Source organism: Schistosoma mansoni, chromosome W (assembly GCF_000237925.1).
Source record: "Schistosoma mansoni strain Puerto Rico chromosome W, complete genome".
In the NCBI taxonomy this organism is placed as follows: domain Eukaryota; kingdom Metazoa; phylum Platyhelminthes; class Trematoda; order Strigeidida; family Schistosomatidae; genus Schistosoma; species Schistosoma mansoni.
In genome coordinates, this window is record NC_031502.1 from 20,996,211 (window position 1) to 21,010,164 (window position 13,954).

General features: G+C 35.7%; 1 protein-coding gene across 1 annotated transcript in view; it reads left to right on the forward strand.

The window, feature by feature from the left end:
• Positions 1-12,101, forward strand: part of Smp_130640 (hypothetical protein flj40251 (C02 family)) — a gene marked incomplete at both ends in the record, with an annotated part of 83,958 nt that extends 71,857 nt beyond the window's left edge. Inside the window, 4 exons of the mRNA XM_018788939.1 lie at positions 524-804; positions 6,891-7,002; positions 8,824-9,017; positions 11,892-12,101. Coding sequence (XP_018654432.1) covers positions 524-804; positions 6,891-7,002; positions 8,824-9,017; positions 11,892-12,101 — 797 coding nt within the window. The remainder of the gene's footprint in view (positions 1-523; positions 805-6,890; positions 7,003-8,823; positions 9,018-11,891) is intronic.
• Positions 12,102-13,954: the final 1,853 nt, after the last annotated feature.

Sequence of the window (13,954 nt, forward strand, 5' to 3'; positions counted from 1 at the left end):
TCAAGAAAAATATCTTAAATCATCCATTATTATCAGATATGAAATCTTTTTTTAATTGCCCCTTCCAGCCATAAAGAATGGTGAAAACTAGTAGGCCCTTCTGGAGAAGAGCGCTACATAGAAGCACGGTACAACTACCGCGGCGGGATAGCTGTTTCTGCAATACTTACGCAAAACCATTACATAACACTCACAACCCATTTTTTCGTCATTTCTGTTTGGGCAGACTCATTTTTTTTACCACTCTTTTAAACCCTCAATAATTATGCAAATGACTCTTTGTAGCATTCATAATCGTTCTCAGGTATTAGCTAAGTGGTTGATTAAGCCGATCTCCACCACCCTCATTACCGCTTATGTTCGTACATCGGATGGTTACCATGTTACAGGTGGCAAGACGAGGATGTGTGAGTCAGATTTTGCCCTCCCACACGTCAGTAGTACATCTAATATCTATAAAAACTATCTTAAATCATCCATTATTAATAATCAATTGAACATTCTCTTTTCTTTTATATTTTAGGTGAAATTATTCAACCATCCATTGAATATCCTTATAGTTGGTTAAATCTTAAAGTAAATCATCATGGTTATAGTTTATTGGGTATAGTTAATAATCCCCTAGCACCAATTCCAAGTGGTAAATGGAATTTACAATTATTAGGACCAGGTATCATCGGTAATGAAAATCTACCTAAACCAATAGGTACAACATTGAATTTATGTTCAAATTTTTATACTATTGAATTAGAAGATTATTATGAACCAAATTTAAAAAATTTATTGTTTCGACGTAGAATTATAGTAAGTTATAGTAACTTTCTTAATCAATATTGGTTGCTAAGGGAATCATTATTAAACTAGGGAACCTTGAACAATTACTTCATCCTAATATGTGACCTATCAACAGAGAACTTCCATGACTGAACATAGGGAAATCCAAGTCTCTGAGAGGGCCCTTAACCTTTGGATTTAAAGGTTTATGTTTTTGCTTACTTACTTACACCTGTTACCCCCCTCCCCCCAATGTAGCATAGGCAGTCGACCAACATTCTCCAACACATTCTTTCTTGAGCCTTCCTTTCTAGTTCTATCCAGTTGTTGTTCATTCTTTTCATATCTGTTTCTTTTTCTCGAAGGAATGTGTTCTTTAGTCTTCCTCTTTTCCTTTGGCCTTCAGGAATCCATGTGAGGGATTGCCTTGTGACTCAGTTGGATGCTTTCCTCAATGTATGTCTTATCCACTTCCAGTGATTCTTCCTGATTTCTTCCTTCAGTCAATTCGTAATATTTTACAATCATTATCCATTGTATTAGTGACATTTGTTTCACGCTTAACATAACTGAATTCTACAGGTTATAGGTTTTAATTTGAATTCCAGGAATTACCTCTTAAAGTTAGTAACTAGTAAACATATGATGATTATTATAGGGTATATTCCAGTTTATTGAATTTGAAGTCCCTATTATCAATTCCTTATAGCTACATTGTTTACTTCTGTGAAGAAGCAAGTTATGAATAAATGACTGTCAACTGCTATCTAGCTTTCCATGGTTCTCTGATTAATACTTTAGACACTAGTCTTAAGGACCCGTCCAGTTGACCTTGAACTTTAGGGAATCCTGTCTATGTTTATAATCTGCAAACATTATTGAATTGTTATAATCAACTACTTGTGAAATGATTAGGAATTCAAGAATTTTCATTATTCTTTGCTTACAAATTTATCGAATGTTCTTACACCATATCGATATTTCATTGAATTTGAACGTTTGAACCATTGTATTCTAAGTATGTGACTTCAAGGTAAGAATCTGGTTGTAAGACTTGATGACTTACAATTGCACCTCTGATCGGATATTCAGTATGCATTATTGAGTGTCAGTCAGTCAGTCAGCTACAACATAGGACCAGGCACATATATGCATCGGTCCAAGTTGCCATACCTCACTCATTAGCGCAACATTCTGAACACCGAATTCATAGAAGTAGTTAATATAATAGTAGTAATATATAAAAGATAGGTTGTATATAAGGATACAGTACAGGAATAAAGAAAAATATGCAGCAATTTTAATCTTAAGATTTAGGGAAAAACAGGGAGTGTATACACCTACGCCATTGTGATCGACTCTGAGCCATATCATCTAGAGTCTCCAACCATTGGTTACGATAGTCGCGCGGACCCCAACCAATTAGTTTGTATCTACCAACATGGTTCAGACTAGAAGTTAGTGACTTCAAGCACTGATAAGATAGTCCAGAGATATTATGAACTGTTTGGAATCATAAATGTAAATCATTAGATGTCGATTAAGTGGTCTACAAGTATAACAACTCGTTATTTGAAGTTCCTGAGTTCGACTCTTTGTGGAATCCTGGAAGAGCACTACTGTTGAGTTCTGTAGTTGGGGAAAATAGTCGTCCACATCTTTCAGTGGTTGTCTAATTATATTCAAACTATGATGTAAATTACAAGATCAACAATCTTTACAAACTTCTCATATGACAACAACAACTACTACTACTGCTACTACCACTACTGTTGTGAACGAGGACACCAGTGGAGTCAGAGAAATGCTAAATTACAGAGTTTTTTCAGTAAAATCTGGAAACTATACAGTAAATAATTCATTTGCAAGATGTCAGTCAATCGTCTAAGACTTCATTGTTCCTTCGTTTCCACACTAATCATTCTCTGTTCTCGTTCTCTTCTCCTCGATCTTCTTAAACTCCTACAACTAGGCATTTCACTTTCGATTAATGATACATACTACTTATATCTGTCGACATCGGTAACACATGCTTCACTACTACTAAAATTCATAATGATGATAACAGTAACATCAGTAATATAGGTAACAAGCAGAAGGGGTTTTGTGGAGATTTCAGTATTTTCATAGTTGAAATCATGAGTCAATTGAAGCTGGACTACTATGGAAAAGAACCTGGAAGCACTGGACGGCCGTTTCGTCCTATTATGGAGCTCCTCAGTGGCAGTGCGCATCCACAATCCCGCACTCGTGAGATTCGAACCCTGGACCTACCAGTCTCGCGCCAGAGCACTTAATCGAGTCCCATAATGAGACGAAACGGCCGTCCAGTGCTTCCAGGTTTTTCATAGTTGTCTAGCTTCAATTCACTCATGATTTCAACTATGAAGTAACAAACAGTTATCCAGATTACCTACGGTTATTACTATTTTTCCAACTGAAGAAAACAACGACTTATTCTTTTTTTCCCTTGAACTTCTTTTCTCTTTACTTATAGGCCAGTAATGATAGTTTGATAACTATTCATTTACGATTATCTGTACCAAATGTTTATACACGTTTATGCATTAAAATGGGTAATAAAGAAATGATCTTTGCTGAAGGTTATGGTGGTGCATGTATTTATGCTTATATCATATTAGCTGATACAATAATAGAAGAGAAAAAACGTCAAACCCCGAATTCAGGACGTTTATTAGAAGTTAATAAAACTGATGGTATTAAATTAAGTTTAAAAGATGTAGTCAGTTCAAAAGTTACATTGAATAAATTGAATACTTCCAAGATATCTCCAAGAAGATCTGCATCAGTTAAGAAAAATATGAAACCAGGAGTAAGTTGAATAAATTACGAATATATTACGATTTATAATGTTATATATTGTGAATTTGACTAAGTTAATAACAAGAAGTCCATTGTTTGTTTGAATCTTCCCATTGATGTTTAGGATAGCAACTGGTCAGTCTCTTATTAGCATATGTGCATACTGTGTGGACTGCCTCGATATTGCCTGAAGTCACAAGCTTTATAAGCAAAGATGGATAGTGGTTAGCAGTGGAATCCAGTTTGACGCGCGTTTCATCCTATTTGGGACTTGCACAAGCAAGTGACTATCAGGACTCAGTAGCTAAGTGGATAACGCGATGGCGTTTGAAGCGAAAGGTACTGGGTTCGAGTTCCTCCCAGAGTGAACATCAACTCTGAGATGCAGGTACGTCCAGCTGACGAGTCCCGAATAAGACGAAACGCGCGTCAAACTGAATTCCACTGCTAGCCACTATCCATCTTTGCTTATAATGCTTGTGGATTTAGGCTATATCGAGGCAATACGCACAGTATGCACATATGCTAATCAGAGACTGATCAATTGCAGTCCTAAACATCAATGAGAAGATACAAGTAAACAACACCAAGTCAAATAATGAATAGATTTATATTAGAGTGATACAAACTAATTCTCCAAATATTAGCTTTGCGAGCTTTTATACAGTTAGAAGTTAGTCTTCGTGATGAACTGGTGTCAGTCAGAGAACTATAAGGGATCAGTGATCATATGATAACTGCTTTCAGTGGTTCACCAAGTAGTGATAATTAATTTAAAAATTTACAAACATTTCAACAACTTTAAGTTACTTAATAATAATTTTATGTTAAAATCATGAGTCAATTGAAGCTAGACCACTATGGAAAACCTGGAAGCACTGGACGGCCGTTTCGTCCTATTATGGGACTGGATTGGTTGAAGTTAGACATAAACACCGTTGGATGTCGGCTGGCTCAGTGGTCTAGAGGTTAAGTGCTCTGGCGCGGGACTGGTAGGTCCTGGGTTGGAATCTCGCTCGTGAGGTGGGATCGTGGATGCGCACTGCCACTGAGGAGTTCCATAATAGGATGAAACGACCGTCCAGTGCTTCCAGGCTTTCCATAGTAGTCTAGCTTCAATTGACTCATGATTTCAACTATGAAAAATACTGAGATCTCCACAAAACTCCATCTGATAATAATAATTCTATGCTTACTAATGAATAGTTTCGGCATAAATTTCTATAAGTCTTTGAAATGAGAGATTTTGATTATTTAGATCATTCAACCTGAGAACGAATTGTAAACCCATCAGTGATATCGGTTGAAAATCATAATATATCACATCTTAATTGTAGCTTAGAATTTGGATCAGTGAATTCCTTGAATTGGGATTAGTATACTACCTGTCAAAGGTCAAGATTCTGGTATCGATACAGTTTAACGTTGTGTCTGTACACGTCTGGTTAGTCACAAACTAAGACAAAACAGTCGATGTTTCTTATTTTAGTACATTCTGAGTTGGATTCTAATCTCATAGGAAGAATAAGTTCTACCAGAATGAGAACGGTAAACAGTTCAATAGGGATGTCTCAGATCGTACGGTTATGTGATTCGGGATCAAGTTCGCCAAGGTGCAACAGTTTGCTAAGGGTTACGGGTACTCTTTGTTAATGAAACATAAATAGCACGAAGTAAGGGTCTAGAGTTCCCTGTCGACTACATCCGACTACTTCAAATATTTACTGAGAAAAATAATCAGTATGGTCATCTTATTAATTACGGTGTTGTGTCGAAATAATAACAACAGTATATAATAAATATATATGAAATACAAGAAGCGAGTATTTGAAAGCGTGAGTCAATGAAAATACTAAATCTCCACAGAAACACCTTCTGATAACAATAATCATATGCTCACCAGTGACTGACTTCAAGTGATGTTTCCTTGAGTTCTAGTGAGAAGCAGTGACCAATGGAGTTCAAACCACGTCTGTTGTGAGATAGGAACTCACTGAAGACAATTGGTGAACGGTTGCTCAACTTCGTGGATTGGTTGGAGTTAGACATAAACACCATCGAATGCCGGCTCAGTTGTCTATCGGTTAAGTGCTCTGGCGCGAGACTGGTAGGACCTGGGTTCGAATCTCTCGAGGCGAGGTCGAGGATGAGCACTACTGAGGAGTCCCACAATGGAACGAAACGGACGTCCATTGCTTCCAGGTTTTCCATGGTGTTCTAGCATCAATTGATGCACGCTTTCAACTATGAAAATAGCTTTATACTCGAAAATCATACTCTATAGGTGTTTCTTTCCCTAACCAGTTTACTATCGTCTTAGTTGATACAATCATTCTTTCCGTTTTAATTAACTATTGAATAAATATTCTTCAATAGATTCATCTCTTATTCCCTTTTATAAAACGGTCAACATGAATGAGTATATGCCAACAAACGAGGAATTTCAGTTTGAGATTTTTATTATTTACCATCATGATAGGTGTTAATTCGTTCATAATACTGAGTAAGTACACACATTTGGGTATCATGATTATTCACTTCAAACAAGTATTGTCTGGTGCGTGCTACTGATATCGATAGATATAAGTAGTATGTATCATCAATCGAAAGTGAAACACCTGGTGGCAGAAGATTAAGAAGATTGAAGAGAAGAGATCGAGAATGAAGAATGATTGGTGTGGAAATGAAAGAACAATGAAGTCTTAGACGATTGACTAACATTTTGCAAATCAAATATTTACTGTATGGTTCTCGGAATTTAGTAAGACGTTTTGTAATTCTGTGTTCAAATACATTCGATTGTCCCTATTTGTGTTCTCGTTCACTACAATCGTACAATTGGAAAATAGGTAACACAAACATTTGGATAGATTACCATTAATTAAGTAATTAAAATAATTTCTAATATGAACAAAGATGGATAGTGGCTAGCAGTGGAATCCAGGAAGCGCGTTTCGTCCTGTTTGGGACTCGTCAGCTGGACATACTTACATCTCAGAGTTGATGTTCACTCTGAGACTTGAACCCAGTACCGTTCACTTCAAACGCCATCACGTTGTCCACTCAGCTACTGAATTAAGGCTGTATCGGGGCAATACGCATAGTATGCACATATGGCCAATAAGAGAGAGACTGATCAATTGCAATCCTAAACATCAATGGAAGGATTCAACCAAACAATACCTAGTGAATTTAATTTCTAATATGTTAAATAACTTTGCTTGATTTAGTATTCTACTCATTTAGATAATTAACAACAATGTTTCTTCTATTCAAATTAATTCAAAATTTAGAGTAGTTCTAGCAGTTCAACTGGAGGTAGTACAACAGGAAGTGGTCGAGGTTCTAGTAGTACAAATAGTGCTAATATAGAACGAACACATCATTATGAACAATCCAATACCAGTTCACCACATTCACATATGTTAAATAGTCAACGATTAGAACAAGAACAAGAACAAGAAGAAGAAGAAGAACGATATTATTGGATTGAAGCTTATGTAGATGGTAAAAATTGGCCATTAAGTATAAGTAATTGGTCATTTTTAGAAGAACAACGTTGTAATAAACTTGAAGAATGTCAAGGTTAATTATTGATTGTCTTATTTTGTCATTTATTATCTCCTTCTTTATTTGTTTGTTCATCTGATATTAAACCGATTAATTTAAGTAAGCTCTAGGAAACAAAATTGTCCATGGTTTGGTCAAGGCTATTTTACATTGATTGATCAATATCATTCTTGTCTAGTTTCATAGTGCCCCCAAATGTCCTGGAACAGCAGAGAGTGGGGAGAGTACGCTCTCCCTGTTGAAATGCTCTCACATGGCCAAGCGTATATAGCCTCTACCGGGGAAGTCCTACTCACTGTTTTCTCACGGCACTAATGTTGTTTACGAAATTGAGAGTCCGAAATGCGAATATCCGGCGCTTTAACCGGGTTGGTGGACACAGAAAGTTCACCTAGGGGAGTTGGACAACCCTAATTCCAAACCAATGGTGAACATGGGCTCCAGTATCCTGATGGAACAAATGGCGTATGAATCAATTGTTGGTCACCGGCTACCATGGAACTGCATCTCCTCACGATGCTCCACTGCCTTGTGGATCAGATCTTTAGGTCAAATACTCTGCGTGTGGTCCCCTAAGAAAACCACCTGCTTCGGTTTCTGCACCCGTTTAGTATCACAGCTCTCACACAAATTAAATGAGAGTTTTTGTGTGGCGCATATGTATCTGGTGTGCCTTTGTACCAATATTTATGTGTTTAAAGAAGAATTCGAATACGTTTAATTAAATCGACTAATATCATGTAGTCCAGTTCGATTCTGAAATTGAATGAAGAAGTAAGAATGTTCTGAGTTATAGACATGATTGTCTAAAAGAGATGCTTATCATTACATAATTTAAATATAAAAAGGCCTTTTCAATTTTAGGTAACTGATTTACTAAATGCTGGTTTATATACTCGGTTTTGAATCATACTGTACATGCTAATGAAACTACCTAGCTGCCTGAAATGAAAGAAAATTGAGGAAGGGTTTCAATATACTTGACTGTTGAAAGATCTTATGGTAATCGATGAATGAAAGTGTGAATGGACTCTTGTATGTCATCTGATCAAGACAATTCTTTACATACCTCTGTGTCGGTCAGTGCTGACACGTATATGTACGATAGATTTGTATGAATTACTATTCGAATCGTTGTGGGAATTTAACTAACTAACTAACTAACTGACTGAATAACTGACTGACTAACTAACTAACTGACTAACTGACTAACTGACTAACTAACTAACTAACTAACTTAATTACTTACTTACTTACTTACTTTCTTACTTACTTACTTACTTACTTACTTACTTACTTATGCCTGTTACTCCCAATGGAGCATAGGCCGCCGACCAGCATTCTCCAACCCTCTCTATCCTGCGCATTCCTTTCTAGTTCTATCCAGTTTTTGTTCATTCTTCTCATGTGTTCTTTGGTCTTCCTCTTCTCCTTTGGGAATTTACCTTGCCAGGAAATATTTGTTCTTTTTTCGGTTTTACATTGTAGACTGATCAAGTATTTAAGAAGTGTACCTTAACTTATTAGTAGATATATGAATGCTTTAACCACTAAGGTATCATCTCATTGTAAGAAAGAATAACAACGTTAGAATATCGTATGCCAAAATTGAATACATTTCCTAACCATCCTTAATTAATTGATTTGCTTTTACAGTAAATAATACAACTTCTCGAAGTACTTCAGCTGATAAAAGTTCCGATAGTAGAACTATTAAATCAGCAACAAAATCACCTGGTAACAAAACAATTGGTGTAACTGGTCAAAAATCTGGTTCCACTCGGGGTACTTCAGCAAAAATTGATTATAATCAAGCTCATTGGAAAATGAGAATAATATGTAATAATTCTGTAAGATTTACTCTTAGATATAGTGTATTTCTTTACTGGAACTGTTTCATTATCTATATGCTGTTCATCTCAGCATCTTTTTAGTCAGGTTCTTTTTCTACGGAATAAGATCGTTGAGCCTATGTTCAACCCTTCTTTAACCGGGTTCGAGATCAATGGTAACCATTCGAGGACTCCAGGAGGAGATGGTGGAGAAGATTTGTAGATCAGGCGGATGATTTTGATGGAGTTTTGTTCTCTGAGCTGGATGATTTAGTCATGGAGCTTTCATCATTCTTCTGAACGACATCATCAGTATAAACTTCGGGTAGAAGTGAAGTGTTCGGATTTCTCCATATGTGGTTCACAGCTTGTCCTGTACACCTCGATGTTGATTGGTTCTTGTTGGTCTTAAATCTGTTATTGTTTATTTCTTTGTTTTGTTTGTGTCTCCTATTGATTTGATTTTTGTTCCTATATTTCTGCATGATTTTCCTGATTGGTTGATAAATTAGATTGATTTCAATGCGCTTGTTTATTGCCAAACTTCTAAAAATTCTCTGGTGTTTTTGGAATTGCCTCTATCCAAAATCTATACATTTTTCCAGTGGAATGTGTGTCCGTAGTTTTCCCGAAGTTTTTGCTGATGATGTCGTTCAGAAGAATGATGAAAGCTCCACGATCAAACCATCCAGCTCAGAGAAGAAAACCCCATAAAAAAAACTCCAGTAAGAGTTGTAGTGATCTTGAAAGATGGAAAACAAGACAAAAGCTATAAGTTAACTACTTAGTAAGTGAATACAATCCATTTATTGATGGGAGTAAGAGTAAAGTACAAACATGAACAATGCATAAATATGAATTAATATTATTGTTATGTTTGAAGCGATTACGAGTTCACCTAGTCTGCGAACGGAACAAAGACTTGTGACCAAAAGATCAATGAGTTAGCTATTCCAATGCGTCTCAGCCCCACTAACTAGAGAGAGAAGTCGAAGTCCGAACGGGGGAATAAACATAATCCGTAAGCAGCCAGAAGTACAAGCGATCCAACAGGCATAAATTAAACGTATATATATAACATAATACTGTCCTTGGGAAGCGTTACAAAACAGCATACTAAAAGATATAACGGACCAATAGTGTTTAAGATTATTCAAGTGGGAAATACGATATGAAGATAAAACGGGCGCTTTTGGCGCGAAAACAAAGGAATTCAAAATAAAATTACAAAAACAAGGTATTTACCGAGGGCGTTCTGGAGATCTAACGTCCCCAACAGTTATTCTGTTCTTTACATCTATCGTATAAAACCTATTGGAATATGAATCCATTTCTTATATGAAGGCTTCAACATAAATAGTTCCTGATTGATATTATGAATCGATGAATGTTAGACCATCATTGAAAACCAAGACTGAAGGTCCTGTGTTCGAATTCCCCGTGCAGGATCATGGATACTCACTGCTTACCAGTCCCATACTAGTACAAAACGCCTGTGCAGTACTCAATGACGTTTTTACATGAAAATGTTTGTTTATATATGTAAATCATTCTTAAGTTTATATCTGTGTATTCTATAGTGGTACATGAAGTCTGTTCGCGGTCTGAATTCCAGCCGTCGACTATTGGTTTATTCATCTCTAATATAAACTATTAGATTGTTTCTAATGAATGAACATAAATTGAATGATTTTCATTCATGTTTTGAAATATATTTGTGATAAATTGATAATCTAATCAAGTCATTATTTATTTCTGAGATAAATTATCTCGCGAGGCGAAATCGTGAATACGCACTGCTGAGGAGTCCCACAATAGGACGAAACGACTGTCCAGTGCTTCCAGGTTTTCCATGGTGATCTAGCTTTAATTGACTCATGAATGCAACTATTGGTTGATAAATGTAAATCGTATTTTAGCTAAGGATACTAATAGACTCTTCAATAAAATATTTTTAGTTCTAATGTGTCATGTTTGAAATGAAAATTTGAAGGGATATTTTCACAATAGTCGGATGTCGACTTAACTGAAGGAAAATAAAAAAAAGCAAGTTCTCGCCTTAGTGATTGATGTAACTGTCATACGCTTGGTCATATTAAACTGGGCAGTTTCTTCTTTGTTATTTGTATCTAACGTCCATTGTTCATTCTTGCTTTCGTCACATCAATCGCCCCCAAATGCTATAGTACGGCTGAGAGTGGGGAGAGTACGCTCTCCCTCTCCAAATGCTCTCACACGGTCGAGCGTATATAGCCTCTACCAGGGAAGTCCTACTCACTGCCTTCTCATGACACTAATGTTGTTTACGAAATTAAGAGGACGAAAGCGAATATCCGGCGCTTTAACCGGGTTGGTGGACATAGAAGGTCCACCTAGTGGAGTTGGAAAACCCTGATTACAAACCAATGGTGAACATGGACTCCAGTATCCTGAAGGAACGAATGGCGTATGAATCAATCGTTGGTGACCGGCTACCATGAGACTGCATATCCTCACGATGCTCTACTGCCTTGTGGATCAGATCTTTCGGTCAAAGGCCTTGGGTGTGGCCTCGCGAGATAACCACTTGCTTCGGTTTGGGCACCTGTGTAGTATCATAGCCCTCAAACAAATCAAATGAGATTTGTGTGGTGCATATATATGGTGCCATTTTGTACCAGTATTTATGTGTTTAAATAGGTGTTGAATATAAATACATCAACTGAAGCCTTGGAACGTCAAGTATTTCGTTTTCGGGTTATCTACAACGAACATGCATTAGATTTTCCATTCAGGGCAATACTAATTATAACTGATTCTGAAGAATAGAAGTTGAATGACAGAATAAAGTATGGTTGATCTGTCTACTTTTATGTTCATAGAATGTTTCTCCTTTCTTACTATTTTAATTAGAATGATATTAAAATCATGAATATGGATAATAAGATGTCGGAAATTAAAGCTTTAAAAAGAGCTTGGGAAGAAATGGAACCTGGTAGAGCAATACGAGCTGAATTATCAAGAGCACGTTATCTTGAAGAATATGGTCTAATGAATGAACCGGATCATAAAACTTATGTTGATGATTCAGGATCAGAGATTACAATGAAATCTGATGGTTAGTTATGAAGAAATTAATTTTTATTGTTGATTGTAAGTATTGTTTCGGGTAAATATAGAGTCATCAAGGAACCCTGTTTAGCCTAGGTTTCATGTCAATCATCACTTATAAACCAAGCATATCTATAATCTTGATGGAAGTGTTACATCTTGTGAATTTCAAACTGTTCAGAAGTCAAATATGTTCAAACGAAACTCATAAAGAGTTCTGAATGATAACTGTCAATATTGTGAAATTAGAATCTCTAGAACATTCAATCATCGGTTACTAACAATCTAAAAACGAATGGAGGGGACTTCACCAGCATTGTTAAATGGAATTGTAATGAACAAGAACACGGGCGGGGATAACCGAACGTATTTGACATGAAAATTACAGACTATCTTACTAAAATCTGACAATCATACAGTAAATAGTTAATTTGTAAACTATCAATCAATTGTCTCAATCTAGAAGGTTTCTTCTGCAAATATCAGTCCATCGTCTCTGATTATTACTGCTGATGCATTTTCACACCCATTGCGTTTCGTTCTCTTTCTTTCGTTATCTATCTTCTACTGAAATACATTCAATGCCCGACCATTATTATATACTACTTATGTGGATATAAGTAACTCATACCACAAAATTACTTATGTATGTGTTAAGAATAACTAGACATCTATTTCTGTGTAATAAATGGGTTGAAGTGATATTATGTCTTATTGAAAGTTAGCTATGAACCACTACTACTACTAATACTACTACTACTACTATTGTAGTGAGCAAAACACGGATGAAGACAATCGAATGTATTTAGACACAAATTACAGACTAACTCACTAAATTCTGATAACCATACAGTAAACAGTTAATTTGCATTTTCCTACCAATTGCGCTTCATTTCACTTATTTCTTTATCGGTCTTCTGCCAAAGTACATTCTATGTCTGACCATCACTATATGCTACTTAAATGAATATAAGTAGACCACACTACTCTACTAATACTACTACTACTACTATTACTACTACTAATACTACTACTACTACTATTACTACTACTACTAATACTATTACTACTACTACTATTACTACTACTAATACTACTACTACTACTATTACTACTACTAATACTACTACTACTACTATTACTACTACTACTAATACTATTACTACTACTACTATTACTACTACTAATACTACTACTACTATTACTACTACTACTTTACATTTCTTATTTTCATCGTGTTTATATGTCATCCACAAGTATTGTTGTACTGTAGTGAACGAGAACACAAATGGGGACAATGGAATGTATTTGAATACAGAACTACAAAGCATCTCATTAAAATCTGAGATCCATAAAATTAAATACATCATTTGCAAAATGTCAATCAATCGTCTAATACTTCACTGTTCCTTTGTTTCTACACCAATCATTCTTTGTTCTCGTTCTTTCTTCTCTTCGATCTTCTTAAACTTCTGCCCGCAGACATTTCATTTTCAATTGATGGTACATACTACTTATATCTGTCAAAATCAATACCACATACAACACTATCAGTTTATAAAAAGCTGCTTTCTAATTAGTTGAGAAATGTTTAAAAATTCTTGCCGTTTACTTTTAGGGTCATTTCAAGGTCTAAAGCTTGATGATAGTTTTATATATATATTGTTAAAGCAATTAATCCCTTTGATAAATTTCGATAGTGTAATAGGAAGACGAAGATTATCAGAACTATGTGATTGATATATTAGCGCAATACATTTCGAAAAATCTGATCATACATATACTTGTTAAGTGAGTTTATACATAGAAACACAAGGTCAACTAGAATGGGAATGGGGGGTAAGAGGAGACAAGTATAATAATAA